Source organism: Aquila chrysaetos, chromosome Z (genome assembly GCF_900496995.4).
Source record: "Aquila chrysaetos chrysaetos chromosome Z, bAquChr1.4, whole genome shotgun sequence".
In the NCBI taxonomy this organism is placed as follows: domain Eukaryota; kingdom Metazoa; phylum Chordata; class Aves; order Accipitriformes; family Accipitridae; genus Aquila; species Aquila chrysaetos.
The window spans coordinates 57,323,254-57,347,819 of record NC_044030.1 but is presented as its reverse complement, the minus strand read 5'-3'; the positions used below and the strand labels follow the sequence as shown (position 1 = coordinate 57,347,819).

General features: G+C 39.7%; 1 protein-coding gene across 1 annotated transcript in view; it reads right to left on the bottom strand.

The window, feature by feature from the left end:
- GLIS3 (GLIS family zinc finger 3) overlaps positions 1-24,566 on the bottom strand; it is a 177,840-nt gene that overhangs the window by 1,590 nt on the left and 151,684 nt on the right. Inside the window, exons 7-9 of the mRNA XM_030005895.2 lie at positions 20,309-20,471; positions 9,559-9,740; positions 448-630 (exon numbers count right to left, since the gene is read on the bottom strand). Coding sequence (XP_029861755.1) covers positions 448-630; positions 9,559-9,740; positions 20,309-20,471 — 528 coding nt within the window. The remainder of the gene's footprint in view (positions 1-447; positions 631-9,558; positions 9,741-20,308; positions 20,472-24,566) is intronic.

The following is a 24,566-nucleotide window of genomic DNA, read 5'->3' as shown; positions in this document are numbered from 1 at the left end:
CAGGCAGTTCTTATCACAGAAATGTGAATAAATAAAATTCAAGACTAAGAAAAATCAAACACACATAAAGAAAAATCAGTGGTTTGAATCATCCTGGGTACCTGCTACAATACTAGAGCAGAGTGTAGCAGCTGGGCAAATATCACACAGGGCTCAATGGACTGTATTTCAAAGCAAATACATGAGCTACTGACTGTCTGAGCCCCAGAGGTTAGTACCCTGACAAGCCCTCAACAGTGTGCAGTCTGCACAGAGGCCAGATGTTACTGTGACCCATGGTGATCGGGTCCCAAGGCCAACTACTCCACAAAGGTCTGAAAAACATCTTCTCTTTGTGAAGAGTCAAGCCTGTCATGACAGGTCCTAGTCACATACACAGCTCAAGCATATCTGTCAAAGTCCACAAACTGTACACAACCATCCACAAAGTCCCCAGCTGTCATTTACCTGTAATACCTGAATGAGCTGAAAAAGTTCGATGGAAAATGCCAAGCCCTGCCTGGCCTGCTGATGTGGGAACTAAGCAGTCTTCAAAAGGAGGAACCACATTGCAAGAAACACCATGATGTACATTCTTCTGAGTGTCAGCATAATGTGGAGGGCAGAAAGTCTGAAGCTGCCCATAAAAACCTACAACAAGGAGAAGAAAGTGGTCAGTAAGAGACTTGGACAGAGTTACAAGAGATAGCATGTGGAACTGTGGCCATGAGAATGATAAAAACCTTGACTGCAGTAGCACCAGGACTTCAATTATTTTCCACCAATAAAGCAGCTTTGATATGAAGCTCCCTAAGACTTGCTCCAGTTGCTACTAATTCCAAACACAATCTGCAACATGGACATCCTGATTCCATTATGACTTGTGAGAGGCACTGACTGGCTAGAAGCTGAAATTTTTCAGAAAATTTCTCCCTTTATTCTGCAGTCCTGCTGTCTGAACTGGTACTCTCCAGATTTCACACTGGGCTGCTGCCTGAAAAATCTAAGAAAATGCTTAATTCAAAATAAATGAAGTTTACTCAAGTAAGGTCTGAATAAAATCTGAGGGTCTGTCACTGATGCCAAGACAGCTGGCTAATAGTGGGGCGATAATGAGACTCAGAAGGGTGGTTAGGTGATGATCCATGGGGCCTGCCCATTGTAAGGACAGGGTGAGAGTCTAACCCACTCATTGGTAGCAATGAGTCCACATGGAAGAGAACTAAGACCAGTGTGTTACATGACATGAAAGATCCCCATCAGTTTTTTTTTTCTTTCAGTTGGTTTTTGTTCCTTAAGTGACATTGGAGAGAGGCATATAAGCACTGAGTAAATTCACATTGAAGTACATGCCAAAATATGTACTTATATAACTAAAACCACTTGTCTTGGTAAAACAGGGACATGTATGCAATCTAAGAGGCACAAACAGATGTTCTGCAGTAGGCTGGCCTGAATATTTTTCTCATGGAAGCAAGGTCTTTTCTCCTCCTTAAAAAATTGCTGCTAAGTCTAAGCTTTGGAGATTTTGCTCAGAGTCTGAAGGATGGCTTTCACAGGTATAAGACTGTGGTATGCATTTAGTTCTGTTTTCTGTAGTATATTCTTAGAGTATATGTCACAAATGAAACCATTATAAATTCAGTATTACAATATATACATATCTTTCTTTTAAGAAAAACTGTGAATCAAGCTCCTCTCTGCCACTGCTTTGGCTCCTTGTTCTCACCACTCTCTTTTCATGCATAAAGGAAAAAGACAGTGCATTACCTCTAAGGTGTTATATAGAAATTGTAGGCCTAGGAGTGATACAGTCTCTGACGATTTTATTAGCAAACAGCTTATTGCCTAAGGGCTGGTGTGCTATTCTCCTGATGAAGAATATGTTATGGTAAGTCATAACAAAAAGCCACTGTCAGAAAAATGAGCCCCTACCTCAGAGAGTATCTTAAGGAATTTCCTGTGTCTCAAGTTTATTCCAGAGACATTACTGTCAATAAAAAAAGCTGATGTGCAGGGCTGTCTCCTCTAGCCAGTCTAGTTAACCAACATCCATGTGATAAAGTCCTTCCAGCTGAATTTCCTTTTAGTGTAGAAAGATCAATAAAAAGAAACAACAGAACCTTGCCTAAACCCTTAAAACATCAACATCAGAAAACAAGGAAAAAAGGTGAAAAGAGGGATTGAAAAACATCTTTTAATGCATCTTCTATATATAAACTCTATACTGCTGATACTGGCTTACAATTCAAGAACTTAAATGACTCCCCTCCCCGTAGGCATCTGTTTATTTTCTTTCGGATATTACAAAAAAGGAGGAAACCTTGTTACTTTCAGTGATAATAAATGTTCACAGATTTGACTTCAAAGAGCATTTAGTACTAGGAAAGAATAAAGTATCCTAATCTGGATAGTTACAGGGACAGCCAGCTCAATTTCATCCTTCCACATGTTCAGGAATTAGCCTCAGTACATCCATACTGTGTACTTAGGAAAGCATATTTATACCACACATTCAGCTTTCATGCCTGGGATCTACTGATGTCCACGAGCAGCAACAAACCATGAGCAGTAAGCAAATTAGTTGACAGGATTAAAAACTCATCTCCCTCCCTAAAGGTAATGGGATGTTTGGGTGAGCAGCATATGACAAAAGGCCTTTGGGTACCATTTAACAGTTCAGAAAGGATCAAGGAGATATCCCAGACAATAGGAGATTATAAGCAGAGAAGATCCTTTTATGGGAAGCATGAAACATGGAATCAGAACCCATCGATATTTGAGAGGGCGATGTCTAAATATCTTGGGTATTATATGATACCTGAACATAACTATTGGCCTATTCATTCATTACTAGCAATTAGAAATGCCTTGCATGGGGCATCTAGTTTTGACTTATGAATAAAAAGTATATTAAAAATAAAAATTTTATATTGGTGCAGTTCTGCACCCCAACCCAAACAAACATTCCAACCTCAAATCCCTTTACAGTGATAGTCTATGCTTCGAAACATGTTATGAACATAAGGCATTTGGCAAACTTTTTCTGGATTGTGGCTAGGAGCTAGGTGTATTTCCATTAACTTTCCTATGGAATTGTGCACATGGGACCATTGTTTGCTAAAGCTGCACTGAGTGTGTATGTACAGGTAATGCATTTCATAAATAATAGGGATGGAGAAAAGAGAAGGACGCACTGGAAAACATGCTGTATCACTTTCTGTGATGTAACTGATTTTCTGCCAAGCAAGAGGAAGGATGCATGATTTAGGAGTTTCATGATTCTGATTATTTTTCCTTTGAGACTAATTTCTGTGGTCTCCATGAAGAAACATACAAATGTTGGCATGCATAAGATGTGCTTGAATTCAAACAGAAAACTCAATATTTAAAAGCATGAGAATAGGCCAGGACTATGGACAGAAAAAGACAGTCTGAACCTGCACCCGGGAACTCAGAAGAGACCTAATGGGGAGGTCTAGGTAACAATGGTGAGTGAATGGTCTTTGCATTTTATTTAGTAGTCTTGCAAGACACTTCTGTGTGCACACACAATGAGATAAATGCCTAGTTTTCACATACATAATGAAAGTTTAGATCAGGCAAATAGTTTCATGAAAGAGCACTGAAATACTTGTCAGTGTTGTGTCTGAAAACTTCCATGAAAAAAGAATATTTGATTTCACATAAAAGAAGGGGGGGGAGGGGGGGGGCGGAGAAAGAAAAATAAAAAGCAGAAACATTCTTCGTCTTCCACAGCAAGCACAAGTTGCAGACTCTGCTCACTCTAGGGAGGCTGAACACTCACAGATTTCATTGTCTTTTGCAGGGGCTGTGGGCACTTTGCAGCCCTAGCTGCAAGATGACCATTTCAATCTTTTTTTTCTTTAAAAGTTTAACTGCAACAAAACTGAGTCAGACTGGAAAGCATGTTAGGAATTTACAACCTGGCAATCTTTAAATGTTCAGTCCTGACATTTAAGAATCAACTGCAGTAAAATAAAATAAAATGAAAGAAAAAACAATAGCCATCCAAAACTTGACTTAGAAGCTACATAGCTATTGACAGTTTTTGCCTCCTTTAAAAATGCTTTTAAAATAAACTTTTCTCTCAACCAGCAATAAGACACACTGTGCAAGTTTACTGTTGAATCAGACTAGTTACCAGAAACAACCATTTCACCCTATAGTGGTCTAAGCCAGCTGGTGAGACCTTTCAAGACACATGCTAAGATGTCCTTTCACGTTGCTCTGTGCTCATTCACTATTTGTGCCTTTCTCACAGCATCCTGTTCCCCATGCAGAATGATCTGGCGGTAACTTTGACTATTGCTCCCTGAAATCTGCCAGAAAAACTACTTACCTTGGGGTTGAGCTACTGTAAGTCACATCCTCTTCCCTACTTAAGCAAAAGAATATTGTCTAGCAAAGTCTTACAAGCTTTGACCCATTGGTATGTTAACCACTGTCTTGCAGAAAGAACACGGGAAGTGCACAAAGCACTTTCATTAACTGATGAACCCCCAAATAATTTTTTTAAGATGGAAAGAGAGCACAGAAAAATAATTCAACTTTCCTAGATACATGTTCTGCTTACAATTCAGTGTCATAAATATCCATCTTACAAAACGGAGAGCCATAAACAGGAAAGAGTAGAACAGAGCATACATCGCTCTCTTCGCCTCAGTTATTTAGCACTATTCTAAATGTCTTTGTCCACGTCTGTAGTGCATCAGGTCACAGTGCAGAGGTCTTTGAACTGGAGCCCAAACATGATACAGCAAAATCTCCTAGCTTGGTATCAGGAGCTCTTCCCTTTATTCACATGGTGCCATGCCCAAGAAAATCTGCACTACTGCTGAATGTAGGATAACATGGAACCATATGCAATTCAGGCCCTAGACCCTGACCATAGCTGGCCCCTCATTCGAGATTATCTGTTAGAGAACTACCTGTAGTATCAGTTTTCTGTGTTTTCACGCAGCACTGGAAAAATTAAAACGGCAAACAGGTTGGCTGATGAAGTTCTGGCATTTCTTCTCAGGACTGCAACTCTGGATTGTATCAGTTGCTCTCTTAATAAACTATTTAAAACACACACATGCACAAGGTTACGTTAATTGTGTTTCTTTGAATCAGTACACTATAGCCAAGATCCATGACGTCAAGATACAGAATAAACAGTTACTTCTCTGTATGGCATGACAGCATTATTTCCTGAGGAAAGTGAAATACTTTAAAATATGATAAAATAGCTGTATACTGCAAGAATCTCTTCTAAAAGCAAGAAGCTCTTGCTCTTTATCACATACAGAGCCTCATCCTGAAACATGCTGAGCATCTGAAAATCCCAGGTACACAACCCATCTCAAATTCACAGCTGAAATCATGGTCCACATAAGTTTGTGATAGAGTCCTGATCCCATTGAACTGATGTGGACAAAGACTTCATTACAGATATGTAATGCATGATTGCCACAGTTATCATTTCCATAAGGTAGGAACTTTCTGATGGACATTTATTTCCTCCTCAGTCAGCTCGCTGCCTGGCACCACGAAGAGAGAATATTTTCTCAAGAAAATCATTATAACTGCTATTAAAAAATATACATCATGGCTGAGTAGTCTTTACTGCTGTAGTATATAAGAATTCCAGCTGGTTTAGGCCTGAACTACTTCAAAACAGTGCTCCTCTGCAGTATAATTCTATAGTGCCCACAAAGTGAATTACACAAACGTCAAGTAATCATTTGGTACCATCTGAGCATGAAGAACAAAAGGAAAAGAAAGAGTAAGACAGATGAGTCACATGTACTGCCAGACTGCAAATGTGAAAAACTAGAAATATTTCTATTTACTTAAATCTGATTATTTGTAATTAAAAGATAACTGTTACTAGTAAAGCTGCCTGTATAGATACACTAGTATAGCTAACTCATATCAGCTAGCAATTTTTTTAAGGAAATGTTGACTTTTATTTTTACTGAATATTTTGCATGACTTTTTATTTCTTCCATTACTCAGCCAGCATTGGTCATCAGCTTAACTCACAGACACATATGACATGAGTTACAGGCAAAATTTTAAGGGAGTGTCAGCTTTCTAGTGCAAAAATGTTCACAGTATCGGAAGTATCCAAAATCAAGTCATCTATGTCCATGCCTAAAGGAGCTTTACCTCACTCTATACTATAAACACAAGGAGCTTGCTCACTATGAAGGAGGAGTTTCTATTGCTGTTCTTTTCTTTCCTGTCTCACACACCTCTTCTGACTTGTCTCAAAGAAATACGTTATTCTTGCAGCTGCCTGCGTGCTGCAGATGCCCGTGACTTCAGGTACCTCTGCTGAGATCCCTGTAGTCGTTCTTGGCTGTAAAGACTCACCAGTACAATACAGGTCCCGGGCCAATCGTTGCAGATTTCCAGGACCTGTACTGTCTTCTGTTCTGCCTACAAATATGTAGTACAATGGTGTACAATGGTGTCAAGCTGGGAACTCGTCAATCCAGTCTCCCATCCAGGAGAGTTTCAGATTTACTGCCTATGGTAATCCAATCCAATAAAATCCAATCCAATAAAATATACTACCGTCTAATGAAAGGGGAAGAAAAGCTCCACTTCTGCAGCTCAGTGAGTCATCTAACATCATGACTTCCAAACACCCATGCAGCAAAGGAAACTGTGAATTTCACAAAAGGAAGGAAAGGGAATATTTAGTCTATTATATAATATTATCCAAGGCAATAAAAAGCCCTCAGATATTACTGTGTATCTGATGCTGAAAATCACTCAGAACAAGTAATGAAATCTGAACGGTAGACAACGTTCTTCCAAGACAAAGCAGTTTCACAATACTAGTAGCTATTAGATATAAGAGGCTTGTCAGTCTTGGATCTCCTATGTAATTTATTTCTAAAGGATAGTGCTCTGAAGTCTCCATGAACTTTTCAGATGCTCAGGCTTTCAGTAAGGGAGTTTGTTTAGAACTTGTTTTCTTCAAAAAGCTTTTGGGCAATGAAACTCTTTCTTCCTCAGTACAGCCAATTTAAATGGATTTGACAAGTTTAAGACTACACATTGAGACAAAAATGTCACCATTGTTTGGTAGCGGACTCAGCTGAAGTGGCTATAGCTACAGCACTTTAAGTAATGAAAAGGCAGGTTATGAACTGCAGGAGACAGAAATTAACAGAGCTTCGCACAGACACTTCTTGTATACCAAATAGTCCAGGCTGGTGAGATAACTCTGTGGTGTTTTTCTACATTATAATGATGTGACCAAGGAAGATGGTAATCTTTGTATTGCTGCTGGGAAAACATGACCATGAACTCTTGAAACATTTGCTTTTCAGAGAGAGAGTTTAGGCAAGCCTTTCAGGCACACAGGACAAACAAAGCTTTCAGTGTAGCACATAGAAGTGAGACAGCTGTGCTTAAGTTGGAGGGAGTACATTCTGACAAAATACCTCTTATAGTGACAATAGGCTATTTAATCTTTGAAAGAACATTTAATACCCAAATGTAGCTATTGTATTGCAATGTATTATATCTTTCAATACTAAAAAAAAAAAAAAAAAAAAAGAAAAATATTAGAGTTCAGCCTGCATTGTCTTCCTACCAGTTTTAAGTGCAGAGTTCTTTACAATTGCAACTTTGAGTTGCTATCTATGTGTATATAATTCCTGTCAGCAATGTCTATTTTCAACAGAGGATTTCCTAGGACAGGGAGGCAAACACACTAATGCTAATATGGGACTAAGTAAGGTATGGGTTTAAGGTCCCAGCCCTTGAGGTTATCCATTTTTTGATCCACTCAGAAGATAATATTAAGCTTTATCTTAAATTTGGATGTGGAGTGGGGCTTCAGCCCACACGTGACATCCGCCTAGGTAAGTCTCTATTGGGCCTTCCTCTTATAATGGTTTTAATGATGCATGTCTTTTGTCCTTTTAAATCCTCTTTGGACTGTAGGAGGGGGAGATGGGAACACAGTAGCATCACTCTGGCCTGCCCTAAAGAGAAGATGCCCAAGCAGATATGGAGCTAGCTGCACCAGCCAGTGCAAGTCCTGTGTGGAGCAGTAACTAATCTGAGGTGATCTGGGAGCCTCTGGGAGGCACGATTCTTTGGAAACTGTTCAACTTTGGAGCAACTGGTTGTGATCCCAGATTCTGCAATTACTGAAGATCCCATGACCTTGAAAGGAAGAGGTTGGTAAAGCCATCTATGCACTCAAAGACAATTTTTGTTTCAGGCAAGAAGACAGACCTTAATGTCTGGACGCCCTTCTGGAAGACGAGTTCTTGCCAAATATTCAGCAAAAAAGGAAATTGAGTAAAACGTATTGTCCTGTGGAAATAGGAAGGCTAACCTGATCCCTTCATGCCCCATATGCTAGAAATTTATTGGACCTGCACTGGCATGTCTTTGCATATGTCATATGACAATGAACAGTACATGAAAAAATTTCATCATGTACTCTGTTGGCCCTAGATTATTAGTGACACTTTAATCAGAGAATAGAGAAAGCCAACAATAACTGTTTACATCCATTGGTAAATTGCATGTTCTTCTAGTACTGATCACAGCTCTACAGGATTACCAGTGCTTCGAAGAAAAGCACCTGGCTCAGATCCTGCTCACATGTGGTCTAGTATGATAAGAAGAACAAAACAGGACTGGCACCTTCCTTTCTCCTCTTCACACTCATGAACTCTGGGAGATGACTTAGTGTCCCTCTCATCCCTTTGACTAGAGAGATGGCTTCCATCAGTGCAACAAAATAAAAGAAGCTTTAGTTTTCTCAAGATGTTTCCTATGATATCTACTATGATAATTCTCAGGAAGCCTGATCAAAAAGCAGAATCCCAAGGCCTATAAAAGTCCATTATGCTATGTACCTTGTGTATGTAAATACGGCAAACCATATATTTAAACAGTTGAGAGGAAACAGCATTACTGGTGTCAACACATTTCTGAAACGTTAAGATAATTACCATTCAGACTCCATACCAGCTAGAAGAAAAACCCCCAAACAACCCAACATTGTTTTCAGCTGCTGTTTATTTTCTTCTTGGCTACAGAAGTTTATATTTGATTGAACAAAGAGGGAGAGAGAAGTCTTGTTGAAGCTGTTTACACAGCACAAGTGGGAACACAGCTGTAAAAGACATCTATGCTTATAAACAAAGAGGTCTCCATCATTCCACAAGTGCAAGGGAGAAAAATATTACACCTCTTGAAAACCTGTTAACACTTTATGTGTAAAGTCAGGCAGGATTAGAAGCATAGCATTAGAAAATCAAAAGCAGAGGCCATCACAGAATTATTTGCAGTTCTATTTCTACAACAGCTCTGAAAATCAGTCTGAAGAGAAACGTGTAACTCCATAGTAAGATGAATAACAATCAGCTAAGCTAAGAATTTTAAGGAAGTCTGAAGGCAGGGTGTTGAAGGCCAGAGTCTTTCAAAAGGAAAGGTGCCTTAAAAATACAAGCACCAGCCCTTGAAGCACTTAATTTTAAATGAAGCAGCAGTGATAAACAACTAACATCAGTGATGAAGATTCTTCCTTCTTACCTTGGATGTGGAGGCTATTTGGTTGAAAAGAAGGGTTTGCTGCTGGCTGGTATGCCTTCAGAGGCATTTCCACAGGCTGTTGAAGGTGGGGAGGTTGTGGAGTCCGTCTCTGCATCATGTGATGGGGAACTGAAATTCTCTGGGGGCTGATGTGGTGAGGAGAAGGAGCCAGAGCAACAAACCTAGGAGTTCAGAAACACAAACTAAAATCCCCAATAGATAAGAGCTAAAGGTTGTTTCTATTTTACTTAGGTCACTATAATGTTTAGCAGTTTGCATAGATACAGACTTCCAAAAGAACAGTGTGCAGCCCAGATACAGAGAAGACACATTTTCAAGTGGTGACATATCATTAGATTGGACAACTGGGAAATTAAAAGGCTGAATTGCACCATTATCATGGAAAACTCCTTTTAACTTCTGTGGGTGGGTTTAAATCTTACTGGGAGGACATACCTCATGTGGATCTGATTTCTGAGGCACTGCCAGCTGTCTCATTGTAAGGCTTTGTATCAACTGTATCTGTCAATAAATAGTTGTCCTTCCTCACTGGAAGTGAGCAGTCAGTTCTGGTCATTGGACATTGAGGAGTTAGATATTAGGTTCAGGTCCAGGTTCAGGTTTCAAGTTCTAAAAATCTTTGTATGTTACATAGAGCTATTTGAAAATAAACAACTGAAGTCAATATAATGTATATAAAGGGATGGGTTAAATTGGTTCCAGTTGGGCAGAGTCTGACCACATCAAAACTTTGATCTGGACTCAAAGTATAAACTTACAAGCTTGGCAGAGGAGGAGAACCATTCAGACTGAACCTGGTGATGCAGCTGCCACAGAGGTTCATCACTTCAGTGGTTTGTTTTGCATAGCTGTCACTACTGGCACTACAAGGATACAAACTACTTTGAGGTTTTTATACAAGGGTTTTACAGACTTTCTAAGTTTAACTTTTTTCTACATTTCCTTAATATTGCATATCCCAAAGTACATTACAAATAGGTGCTACAGTCATTTTCACAGAAGGAAAGCTGAGATTATAAGAGCTCTGGTCCATACCCCTGATGACCAAACTACCCACTAGACCAATGGGATCTGACTAGTAAATGAAAGCTCAGCCTGGGCTCAGGAATAGCTCAGGGCCTCTCATCCATGAGACGAGAGCCGGGAAGGCCAGCAAAAAAGAGCCAGGATATTTCTGCAAGAAGGTGCATGAAAACTGATGTGGTATTCTTGTCACAGATCAGCCTCTCTCTCCACTCCTAAAAGCAAGCTGCACGTCTGTGCCGAGCAAGAGCACCCACCTACCCTTCTCTGTGGTGGGGGTGCTTGGTACCTGCTGCTAGGAGGGATTAGTGCTTGCAGTTAACACAGTCTGCCAGGATCCTAAAGCATGAGTCTGGTCCCTGTTCTCCTGAGACTGGACCTCAATACAGTAAATGACTTTTTTTTAACCTAGCAATAAGAATGTTTTTCCTGCAGAAGTGTAAGGAAGCTGTAATCTCGCCCTGAATACAACAGCAGGTGCAACTGTGGTAGTAGCTCTACAGAACACCTCTGGACAGGGTCATCATACAGGTTATAACCGCATTTAAATCCAAGACACCTGAGCTCTTTTATGCTGTAGCTCAGAATCAGTATTTGCCACACATTATCTGTGTGATTTTGACATAAGTCGAAACCTATATTTAGTACATTTCTGGTAGATCCATAATTTACTTTTGGAGTACAGCAAGTGTCAAGATGAACTTTGGATGATTTACTGCCTATTCAGTTTTCTTTGAGAATTGCATTTTTAGGCATATTAGATAGGGTTTGGATGGTCTTTGTGCTGATTTCATATTAACTTCATAAACACATTCATTACTTCATATATGCTATATAGACAGAGAAAATAAAGATGTCACTACTGAGTCACTGAGTCCTTAATGTGTCAAATATTTCATTGTTCCAGATAACTGATGCAGTGTAGACTTAAAGACATACTAGGGAGGAGGAGAATAGAACAAGCCTGTGTTTCACAATAATACTAGACAGTAATTTTTTAAAAAAGAGAAGTCAGTAGCTATATAGTGATAAAAATATCAGAGGTTTTTAAAAAGTGCTACAACTACGTGGTTATATGTCTCCTGAGTAAGGACTGGAGTTAGTTTTTTGTACAGCGCTCACATGGAAAGACTGTTATTTGCTGCCAGAGATTAAGAGCAATGTACTGTCTTTTATTACTACTATTATTTAAAAAATCATGGGAAATCATATTCTGTGTTTGCAAAGTTAATTTGTGAAAATTAATCTCTGAAAAATGTTTTTAACCAGCAGCGAACAACAGGGAAAAAATCCTTTTCAAAACACAAAGTGAAAAGCACAGTTTTAAAGGTTTCATATTTGATTTAACATCCAAAAACCCCTCTTAGTAATAATGCACTACTTTGTATAGATAGACAGGACTCCTTTTTAGTAGACTTTAGTGGTCTTTATAATGATTTATGAATCACTTCATGAATTCCTGGCTTACTTATATGGGTGACTATAGTTATCTACTTTTAGTTCCCTTCTGCCTAACAAAAGAGAAACTTGGACTTGTCTTAGTCCGGATTTGTCCCTGAACAAATCATAGTGTGTTACTGGGGGAATTGCAAATTTAATTTTGTTCCTGAAACAATCAGGACCAGCTTGTAACCACTCGGAAACTGCCATCAAGAATTGTGACCAAGCCCTGGAGCCAATGCAATCAGGAACCAGCCAGATTTGTAGAAAGGTGCCCTTCCCTATGCTTGCTGGGCACAAGATCAGAGCAAGAACATTTCCAGAGCCATCAAGTAGCCTCTCCCTTTCCAACAGTAGCTAGGAAAAAGTGTCCTGCTGGGGAATGACTAGATATGGTAGTAAGCAAGATAGATGACAAAGTTACCAAAGCTTACCCGGTTTGATGAGCTAGTTAAAATGGCACATAAATAGGGTTTTTGTTAATAACCAGTACTGGTCATGGCTACATGGAAAAAAAGATTTTACTCTAGCATTTGTTAACTGGAGCTGGCCCAGATGTAAACTACATGTACAATCTAAGCAATGTGTGGAAAAGGAAGGGAAGAGGAAAGCTAATAGTAATCGTGTATTTAGATAGTATAAATAGTGTATTTATATAGTATTTATAACTATGCACATATTTTATTTTAGCATGGTTGGCCACCTTTAAACGAGCCTTTGGTGTGGGGAAACAACATTTCGTGTCTCTGTAGCAAGTATATATATACACAAGGTGTTTATTTGCCTAGAATCTCAAGTGCTTTGAGACTCCTTGATTGAAGAACTGGCTGTGCCAAATCGTCTGGGCATCAAAGGGTTGAAGGGATTATTTCTGTAGGTGGAGAAAATACAGAGAACTGGATGGTAGAGAAACCCTTATTTGTTAAACTTCCCACCAAGCAGAACTGCCACTGCAATCCAACAGAGTCAAGACAGGTATTATAACTGTGATATCAAGTTGTCACTGTTCAAGCTGATTGGAAACAAGGAAAGGAAGAGAATTATCATTCAAAGCTCTGCCTGACCTACGGCTTTTTGATGTTGCTCCCATTTTTCCATGGGAATTGGAAAGACTCATCACCTTAGAACTATCTTGGCTGCTGCTCTTCTAGGCTGGCATTCTTTCATTTGATTTCACACTCCCGATCTCAGGAAGCTCATGAAAGTACGTGACTGGCCCGGCAATATTGGACATTGTGCTTATACAGGAATCGCTCGGTGGGTTTCTCCCACCTTCACTGCTTGATGTCTCCAAGAGTTATCACCTGCATCCACTTCACAGAGCTCTCTGTTGCTAAGTAGCCAGCTCCCCTTCCTAAGGGGAGAAGGGAGAGCAGGAAATTGGTCCAAGACTGGGGCCAGCGTGCTGATGACAAGAAAAATTCCAGGTTTCTCAGGGATTTCAGTCCCATCTTAAAAGGAAACCCTTTTGACTCACTGCCTGCTTCACTTACCCACCTTCTGAAAGAGAATAGCAACTCTGAGCTGCGACAAGAAGCTGAGTTTTCCTTGCCTTTTTTTTTTCAGAAGATAGGAAAAGGGCAACAGAAAGAACACAAGGCAGCATCCCAAGTCTTTCTGCTCTTCTATCCTCCTCCCTCAATGCTTGAAACCTTACCCAGCAGAAGCAAGGAGCACAGGAAGGATGGGAAGGATGGGAGATTGGCATTTTGGGGGCAGAACTGGGGAATGATTGATTGCAAGATAGACTTAGAAGTGAGAACCACTACAGCAAAGGAAAGCTGGAGTTACATACCTTCTTTGTGAGGAAATCTGGAAGAAGTGGCTAAACTAATTGCTATATATGCACACACATGTACATATACATACATGTGGTGGAAAGGAAAAGTGATACCAAGAGTTCAAATTTCAAAATGCAGACAAAAATTGTGTGCAGTCATTAAAAAAATCTATAATTTGGCAGCAAATCACATTGATTTGGCTTCTGAGATATAATTTCTGAACTATTGTTTTTAGGACTAATGGTACCATGAATTCCCCCTCATGCTTCTGGCTTTCCTCTCTCTCAAATTCTCCTTCCAATGTAGCCATATTCATAGGATATCAGAAAGCTCATTTCTCATGTGGGTATAAAGATTACCTTGAATCACCAGAGAAAAGTGTAAGGGCAAACTACTTTTTTTTAAAAAAAAGGTGTAAGGTAAACCTACTCTGACTTCTTTTTGTAGTCAAAGAGAATCAACTTTTCAAATCTTTGAGAGCTGCTAATCTATTCTAGGAAACAAGACTTGAGACTTTTTACCACCTTTTGGTAAATAAACCAGATTACACCAAAAATGTCTGATACAGACAATTTCTCTTTTTAACAGAAAAAACTTGTTAAGAATGCAAATACCAAATAACCACTTGGGCTGCAGGACAACAGCTCTGTCAATTTCATATTGAAGCAGGAGTTAGTATATTCCTGCTTTTGCTGTTTGTACTGTTTCAGAGCTGTAGAAAAAAAAGTTGATTTTTGCTAAATCTAGCAGAAGATCATAATTTCATATTACATCAAATTCTGTGTATCACTTTTCCCACCTAGTACTTTTCTGGGAAAAACGTTTATTCCAATTATTCTACAGTTTCAAATAAATTCTGCAGGGGACTAGGAGCCTGACAAAAATAACGATAAGAGCATATTGTACTATAGTAGTAACAATAGCAAGTGAAGGGAGTATTTTCTTTTCTTGGGTACAGCAAAGAAAATATTTTCATTGCAACTAAATATTTGTTAAAAATATATTGAAAAGAAAGGAAACTGCATCTGCATATAAATGAGGAAAGAGGAGAAGACATAGTTTGCCTACCACTAATCCATGCTACACTATGGCACAAAATGCTACTAGCAGGAATTATTTGAGATAGGAACTATGTAACTATGTTGGATGCAGCTATGTTTTCATTCTCTGTTTTTTCTCAACTTCACACTGAAAAGTAAAGCATGTGCCATCATCTAGACAACATCAATCCTTTCGGTTACTCTCAATATGCTTCCAAAATGGAAATGGAACATTAAAGTTGAATGCTTTGGTCTTTTTTTTTTTTTTTTTTCAGAGGTCAGAGTTTTCATTGAACAATTTTAAAATACAATTTATTGGGTTGCTGCTCTGTTAACTCACTGAATTCTAATCCTTTTTATTGGGCCGCAACAGTTTGGGAACATATCCAGATATTATGCAGTTGACACAGCCAGGAGATCAGGCTTTCATCTTATTACAGTTGAAGTTTTGGCTGGAAAGAGGACAAAACCATAAGCTGCCTGTAGCAAGTTGCTGTCTCCAACAGTGTCCTGTACAGTGCTGCACTTTCTGACAATGTTCAGTGAGAAATAATCTATGCTCACTCCCTCTTAATTGCCTTCGTATTTCTAGGCAAGTCCAGAAAATCTGGGGTGATCTCTCCATTCTCTGCTTTAAACACCCCTGTCATTCTGCTGTGATCTCACTTTTTGGTTTGACTCCACACTTCATGCTGTGTGCTAGTGACTTTGCAGCTTCTCAGTCCACTGTCAGTGGGGGAAACATTCTGTTGTAATACAGTATTCTGTAATTTAACATCTTGCACTGTAAGTTAGTCCAGCTAGCTATCAATGACAATCAAATAAACATGGTTTAAAAAAACTTGTAAGGAAAGCATAGCTTTTGCCAAGCACAATTTTGAAAAAATCAAATGTTTTCCCCAAAAGTCTTGAACACATTCATTTGACCAAAATAACAAAACCTTACATGTTTTACCTACCTGTAATGTAACATGTTTCTCTCCAATTATTTTTCTGTTACAAATAATTATTTTTTTTTAGGGAAGGGAATCTTCTCCCATAACAGAAATTTTATGGCCAACACAAAACAAAATTTTTGTCCATAGTTTTGTTCAGCCACCAAATTTGCACTCAGGCTCTGCCTTAGACCCTGCACAGCAATGATCCCACAGCAGGTTTCTATCCCTGTGGTGTCTTGGGGGAGTACATTGCATATGCCAGCAGACTTTACTTTTATATCCTTTTCAGTCATTAATAAGTGTCTAAAACTCCTTTTCATGCTCAAGCTTTAGGAACACAGGAACTGCTATTTCAGATCAAACCAGTGTTCCACCTACACCAAAGAAGGGACAGCAGGAAGAAAGAACAGCCCCTCTGACCAGCACCACATGCTCTTTGGTGAGAAGTGGAATTTAAGGAAGGAAGCTGTGAGCGGCCACCTCAATATACATATTCTCTAGAGACAGAGATACGTAACTTTAAAATCTCTCGGCATTTTCTGTGGCTGTGTTGTATTAGAGAACTGAGTTTCTTGCAAATGCAAAGAAAAGAGTGCCTTTGGAAAAAAAGAAGTGTGGAAACAGGCTGGAGAAAAATTCCAAGCTTTGCTAAGTTGGTTCTGAAAGGAGGTTGTAGCGAGGTGAGTGTTGGTCTATTTTCCCAAGTAACAAGTGATAGGACAAGAGGAAATGGCCTCAAGTTGTGCCAGGGGAGGTTTAGACTGGATATTAGGAAAAAATTCTTCTCTGAAGGAATTGTCAAGCATTGGAACAGGCTGCCCAGGGAAGTGGTTAAGTCACCATCCCTGGAGGTATATAAAAAAGGTGTAGAAGTGATGCTTAGGGACACAGTTTAGTGGTGGACTTGGCAGTGTTATGTTAACGGTTGGGCTTGGTGGTCTTAAGGGTCTTTTCCAACCTAAATGATTCTATGATTCTATGGCTCAGGTTCAGGGTTAGACCTGCTGCCACCTCCACTCTTTAGCGTCTGTCATTTATATGTGTCATTTGCTCACTAACGAAAAAAGTGGTAATGTTTTAGGAGACAATACTCTGAAGTATCCCACATCTGGGAAGAAATTACTGTACTGATTACAAAACCTCACTGTTAAGGTCTTTAACTTTGAGGCAGCCCCTTGTATGCCACATACAAAGGGCTTCATCATATGTGAAGATTGGATGTCCTGACTTCTTAGAACTACTCAGAGGCTTTTGCTTCTGGAAGTCTTGCTTAGAGCTACTTATTATTTTACAGCAAAAGCATAAAAGGAATATAATCACACACTCAAATAAGGAGAAAGAAGCACTGTTGCAGAGCTTATTACAGCATTACAGTAATGCCAAACTGAACAGTTCAGACCTAGTTCTTTCCAGCTTTACCCAGTCTCTAGAAATTCCTGTCAAGCCAGGATGTGTCATGCTTCAGGGACATACCACTAGGCCTTGTTCACAGGAAGGTGAAAATCATCTGGAACATCAAGTCCAAATGAAAACTTCTGTTCTGGTCTCACAATGGTTAACAGGCTACTTCCTGCACAAAAGCAAGCCTTAAAAAGTAAAATGCATATCTTGCATAATTCAATTAAAAAAAAAAAAAAATCCAGCATTTGGCACCATCAATTTTGGGGCACTGAGCTGCACGTTAACTACGCCATATAAAACCAACATTTTTTATCTGGGTGTTCTTTCAGCTTCTTTGAATGTCCATGTCTTCTTTTATTACAAAAATGAGTGAAAATGAAGCCAAGTACATATTCCCTTTCATACGTATGCTTTTGGGTACCATTACCATTTGGTACCTTCATTGAACAGTTGCGGTATTTCATATTAGGGGAGCACTGAAAGTTAGTATAAAAAAGCTGGAACAAAGAAAGTGTAAATCTGCATTTTTATTATGCATGTTCTCTCCTTTGATAAATGAAATTGCTTCTTGCATCCAAACTCTCTATCTGACTTGCACTCTCTGTACATTGAGTTTTGTACACAGAATGAAAGCAGTGTAAGATATGTCCCATGTTTGGTTCGGTTTCTCACATAAATAAGGCTTAATCAAGTCCACACTCTCCCTTCCATTACCTAGGTGGAGAAAGACACAAAAGAAGCCCTCCAATTATTTCTCTTCCACATGGTACCTGCAGATGTAGGGAACGTGCTTATTTCCTTCTGCTTCTGTCACTGACAAACCTGAGTCTGCTTTTCAAAGGGGCACATGACTGGCTCTAAGAATCGCCAAAGCAGCCAGGCCAGCTTGGATGGGTTTCAGCCCAACCAATGCAGGCTATCACAGGGGCGAGTGCTAATCAGCCAGTCCAAGCTCTGGAATGACCCCAGGCATGCACAGCGTGTCAGGAACCCCACAGCATGGGGGAACAAATCCCCCGCTTGCAGCCCTAAATCCTGCAGTCCTCTCAGTGACAGGATTGGGATAAACAGGGCGATTCACACCTTTCGAAGGCACTATCTATCTCTGCCACTTTGTATATTGAAGTGTTGGTTTGTTCAGTTCAGGTTTTCACAGCTATCATCACACCCATGAAGTGGTGTAAATGACATCTTACTTGCAGGGCCCCTAGGGGAGTGAACTGTATTCCAGTCAAGATGCAGATTCTGCTTTAGTTTTTCTTTTAAACATTTCCCACAATTTGTACTCTATGTTCTGTAATCAAACCAACACTGCTGTAATACTTTTTTTCTTCTCTGGATTTAAATTTCCACTTGTCAAACTACCTAAATGAAGCTACTGGCACCTTTTTTTTTAATCCAAAGTAGCTCCACGTATGGAAATTAGCACTTAAAGCCTTTTTAGAGACAGTGTATACGGTTAACATATGAGAATGTATCGCACTAGCTTTTTATTATTGTTATTCTGTAGAGTACTCTGATATCCTGAGGTCTGTAACACATTCAAGAACTTAGAGTTAAGTCATACTCTAATTGTGTCTGCTATGGTCCTTACACCACTAACTGCCTCAGAAATGGGCTAATGAAAAGAACACTGTCTTTCATAATGAAATTTCTACCTGTAATAACTACTGATCTGTCCCTGCCTGTCACCTCGTGTTCTGGCAATTGTTGGATATGGATGTTGTGTTCATGCACTGGACAGAAAACTATACTGGGAAGGAAAAGCCTCTGGGTCAGGCAAGAGAGCACGGGCAGCCCCCGAGTTTGCACAGAGGGCCGTAGCCAGGACAAGGCAAAGAGTTCAGGACCATGTGGCCAGGAGCAGGGGGGAAGGACTGAACCACCAGATGAGCTCCAATGATCATGAAATGCCCAGTTTCATCTCAGACTGGTGTACAAAAAGGTCAACAACTTCCAGTGGCTCCAGGACTAGCTGAATTCACACATGCAGTCCGAAATCAAAAAGTACTTTCACCTGTTGTCAATTCCCCGAGCCATCATGTTCTTCCATCTTCCTGATACAAGGCAGAGTGAGTACTGCTTTCCTCCAAAGAAATTATGCTCATTTATAAGTAATTAAAATCTAGTGAATGCTCTTCTCAGGTTTATAATCGGACACTTTGTACTCTCCAAATTACTGGCATTTCTGTCACTCAAAGAAATTAAACACTTTGAAATACATTAATGAAATACAGCAATGTATCATTTAGAGCACTGAAAAATAGGGAAATTAACAAAATAATGTTTAAGCATCCATATACATATAGTACGAATCCAGTATTTTGTGTTATGGTGCATCTTTCTGACTTTTCCACTGAAAACCTATTTGCTTAGGCCTCTTCAGTCTTGTGATCTGGTAGACTTCTGGTTCAATGAACTAAGCGGAAATCTATAATACCATACACTACATAAATAATTGGAAAGATTGCTGAAAATAATTTAGGGATTGGCTAAACTTGAAAATTAAACCACTTCCAAGCAATCTGCTTTCACATCACTGGAATATCTAAAAACATGGAAACAGCAAAGGTCAAGGGGTTTGTTAAATAAATCCTGACTATAAATCAAGCTCTCAAACCAGTGTATTAAAAATTCTTTCATTATCTCTTGGTCTTAATAAAATGCCAAGGAAAAAAAAAAGTAAATTTCCTGCAGAAATATTTAGTATTGAGAGAATATTGACAGAATATGACTCTCCTACCACAAGTAAACAGAAGCATGAATCTCAAGGGCCCCATTCTGTACAGTATAGCTGGGCTCCTCTGAAGTTTAGTGTCCCAGCCAGTATGACTCTCCTTGCTCGGGCCATTGGTGGAGATCAAGGGGGGATTGGAGGAAGTCCCTGAAATGGAGATGGATGGAAAGCCTCCTTGCCCAGGCTGGGATAAATAGAGTTCCCTTCACCCCTCCTTCCCCTGGTAAATCCATATCCAGAGCAATTGTTACCTGGTGGCTTCCACCAGTGACTTTCAGCACACCAACAATTCAGTTTCCACCCATCCTGGCAGCTCTGAAGGCAGTCCTGCCACAGGCTCAGAGTGAGAAAAGCAGGCGCTGGTCTTACCTCTCTGAGTCCGCAGCTGAGAGAACAGATAACTGGGGGGGAGGATGGAGAGGACTACCCTGTATGTTACATCCTGGGGAGGGGTGGCTGCTGGGCTGGGACAAGGGCACTGCCCCAGCTGCTGTTGCACTTCGACTTGTCCGTGTGCTGGGGAACATGGTGGCTGAAAGCAAAAGGAGAGAAATAACCCTCATCAGGCAGGCAACCGCATTCATAACTGACCAAATACTAATGGGTAACACCTCCCCTAAAGCTGTAGTGCCAATTCTTAGCAACTAACTTGTTTTTCTCAAGTGTTGTTTTCTGTCTGAAGAGAAGAAAAAAAACGCACATAAAAATAACCTTTGCTGCTCCCAAATGACACTTTCATAAAACTAGGAATGACATAGCTGTACTCCTTGTCTTGGGAATTTTGTCTGAATAAGGCTGCAAATCATCTATAGCTTCCTGTTGTGGAAGAGGTGTCAAATACTTCCTAAGATACATATTTTTAGATCTAGTGAAGAGAAAGCACAGTTTTGTAAATAGTGAAATACTTTCTACATTTTCCCCTCAGCTGTAAAAATCCCAGATTTCTTGAAGAGGTCAACCCAAACTCAAATATTGCTGTTATTGCCCCTAGACTCCCCAGTAATCCATACAAAAATTTTGAACTAGCATTAACAGTTTCATGATTTTCTATGAGGTTGCTCTTGTATACATTCCAAATAAGGAAAGGTTCTGGATGATTAAACAAAAAGCAATACAGGACTCCCTCCAAATGTCCTAATTAGTTGACCTCAAATGCTGTAACCTTGCTTTCAGAAGTTCTTTAAATCAGGCAGTCAGAAGGTAAGACACTGATTACTATATCCCTCTGAAAACCTAGTTCCTCAATTATTTTTACTGACATCTGTGTCAGGTAGCTTATGTCAATGTTGAATGGCAGCCAAATACATGCTCTTAAATATTTTATGAACCCTGAGAATGAATTAGATAGATAGGCTGTCTACAACATGAAACTGATCTCTCACTGTTTGGTTGTCATTTCTTCCAGTCTCTTTATAAAGAAGTATTGCTTAGACCTAGTTTACAGAATAAAAATTTACCCATAAAACTAATGTTAGTGAATATGTTGGAGCTAATGATTCAAATTTATTGATGTAATCCTAGAATTTAAACCAGTTACCCAAAGAGCATTGTCACTGGTAAAAGATCTTTCTAGTCTAAAATACCTGCACGGATGCTGCAGTTCTAGCAGAACAAACACTGCTTTAGGAGTAACCCCACCATAGATCAGTCTTCAAGAAAATGATTTCACAGGTCACAATTTTGAATGTTGCTACCCAAGATCAAAAGGGTGAGAAGTCCACCTCATCTCCCAAGTCCTCTGGAAAGTCTCTATTCATCCTCACAAGCCAGCCTTTGTGACACACTAGATATTCACCAGAGGCAGAGTTATGGAAAGGCTTAGGAGTTTAATTATTCTGTAGCCTCATTAAAGAGCAGTCTTGGACATCTTTCAGCTGGTGGAGATGACAGACAGTGCAAGGTGACAGATAAGGAAATCACTTTGTGAAGAAAAACGTCTAATATAGATGCTGCAGAGGTAATGTCAAAGTTTAGGGAAAGTTGGCATGAGCCACACTGGTGGGCAAAGCTGGAGCAGTGGAGGCTGCCCTACCATATGGCCATGAGGACATGAGGACAAAAATGCCTGCGGCTGGCCTCGGCACTAGCCTCTACTGTTTGCTAATTCTTGGATGGACTAGAGCCTCCTAATCACAACCCAAGTGACAACAGACGTCTGATAGTAGAAGGCATCCCAAGCCTTAAGAGAGGTACAGAGGATGCATATCCCACAGGGAGATGAGAAATCACTTAAGCCAGCAGAGTAACTCACTAAGAAAGGGCCAAGGAAGAACCCCTGCTAACACAGGGGAAGGTAGCTTCTCTTGTACTTTCACTTTGCTCACGCACCCCAAAACCCACTCTCTCCACAACCATCTCTCAGAGTAGCATCAAGACAAATGCAGAGGGGAAAACAAAGGAATGACCTTTTGAATTTATTATTTCATGCTTACATGCATCATGGAAGAAAATACTGAAAAACAACCAAATGCACATGCTGGCAGAATAAGAAGAGAGAATATTTAACAAATCAGTACATTGCAAAGGAAAACCCTCATTATCTAAATAATAACAGAGGCTATTTAAATTATTCCTTGCAAAAATAGGGTAACTTGCAGCATTTTTCCATGAGAAAAACAATAAAATGTCTAAGAAAATACAATGACTTTGTTTCCCAGTACTGTGATCTTTGAGTTTAAAACAAATTTCTTCAAGGCTGTGGTTGATCATGAGTAAAAAGGCTGGACTATGGCTGGGTTCCCAGCATAAGATAGCAAGGGTTGTTCTGCCCTGTCATAGCTCTTCTCTGCCACAACCATGGTAAGGATTTTAGGCAAGTATTTTCTAGGTTGTGCTTGCACATTTCTAGCTGGTCCAGGCTGCAGAGGTAGCATGGGTTCCCACAGCACTGCCCAAGACTTGGTGACTTTGTCCCTGGGAAAAGGTTGTCTGCAGCCAGGCATAGGCAGCCATCTGTCCTTTCTCTGAACTAGAGCAACCTAAAGCTTACTGTGATATGCACCATCGTAGCAGTGTCTGCTACTTTAGTACCTTTTGGCTTGGTTTCCTAGCAATTTCTCTGTACTTTTTTTCTGTTTCTGATGAAGAGACAGTACACGGTGTAAAGTAAGAGCTAACTATGGCAGGGACCAGAGGTGCAGGTAGGATATTTAAGGAAGAAAAAGCTGCAAAATATGTATTAGCTGCAAAAACGTATTCCTGTACACAGGGTAAGTTAAATGACCACAGCAGAGTGTACCTGGGCTCCCACAGTGCCTTGTAATGAAGCCTCAAAAAGCAGCACCATGAATGATGATGTGGATCCATATAACACCCGTGAACAGCACAACACATCTTTTGTCACTGTAGCTTCTTGGTCCATAGAGGTACTGTGCTGACAAAAGCACCTCTGTGGGCACCCTGTGAAGTGAAATCGCAGTGCTGGCAGCTGCTTCCCAGTGGAAATGCTACTACTAAAACTTCCTAGTGTAGACAAGGCATTGGTCCAAGCTACTACCTGAATCTTGTAAATACCAGTTGAAAGGAAATATTGTCAGCCTTTGGCAGTCTACAGAGTTATGGCAGTCAGCAAGTATTGACAGTGACAGGTCATTTCACTAGTAGAGCTAGTCTTAAGAGATTGACAGAAAATTTTGGACACTATTTAAGAAACTGCTAGATAACTTGACCACTTTTTCTTGGGAGCTGTGTGTGTGGCAAGGTTTTCTAGTGGTTTAGCTGTTAAATGTGAGTTGCTTGCTCAAAGTGCTGGCAGGAAATATCTACACAAAGGAATGTCTTTTCAGTGCCTGATCCCATTAAACACCTGATTTGAATAGTATGAAACTGAACAAATGTTCATGCTCACTAACTCCAATATACCATGACCAGGTAGGTCCACACAGAAAGATGCAGAATCAAGTGTAAGTATTACTTAACAAAAAGGCTTCCTACAACAAGGCTTTTCTCCCTATCAATACAAGATAAACTAACACACTTAAAGTAATTTTTAAAAGATTCAGATATTCTGAAAAAAAAACCCAAACAAAAAAACAAAACAAGGAATTGTTGATGCTGTTCCTCTGTGTACCTTAAAAAGCCCAGGCTACACCATGATTTACAAGACGGCAAGATGGTTATAACCTGTTAGTCCTGAATGTGAACCTTGGATTAGGTTACACCCACACAGTTTCAGCCGCAGAGAGGGAGGAGCCATGTTTTCATTTTTGGAGTCTCATCACAAATCAATTTATCAACATATAAGAATTTTCCATGAAAATATCTCTGCAAAGGCTTCTCTATGAGAAGCTAAATTCACATGCATTCTCATGATGCATAGGAAAAAATTAGGTGGTTAGAAGAGAAAAAGCTGATTCTGAATAAGGTTCCTTTTAAAAAAAAAAAGACAGAAAAGCAGTATTTAAAAAGTTGTAGAACCCAAAGCCTAAAAAAAAATTTATTTTTGAATGGAGCCAGAAACCTGTAATTTCATGGAACATTTTTTAAATGCAGAAGAATCACCCTCCCCTTTGCAAATTACCAACAATGGTATAATTTACTATCTTGGATTCATTACTGTCAAATCAGCACTCTGTCAATCTATTTCTGCCCCCAAAATACCTCTCCTCTTACCACTGCCAGCATGAAT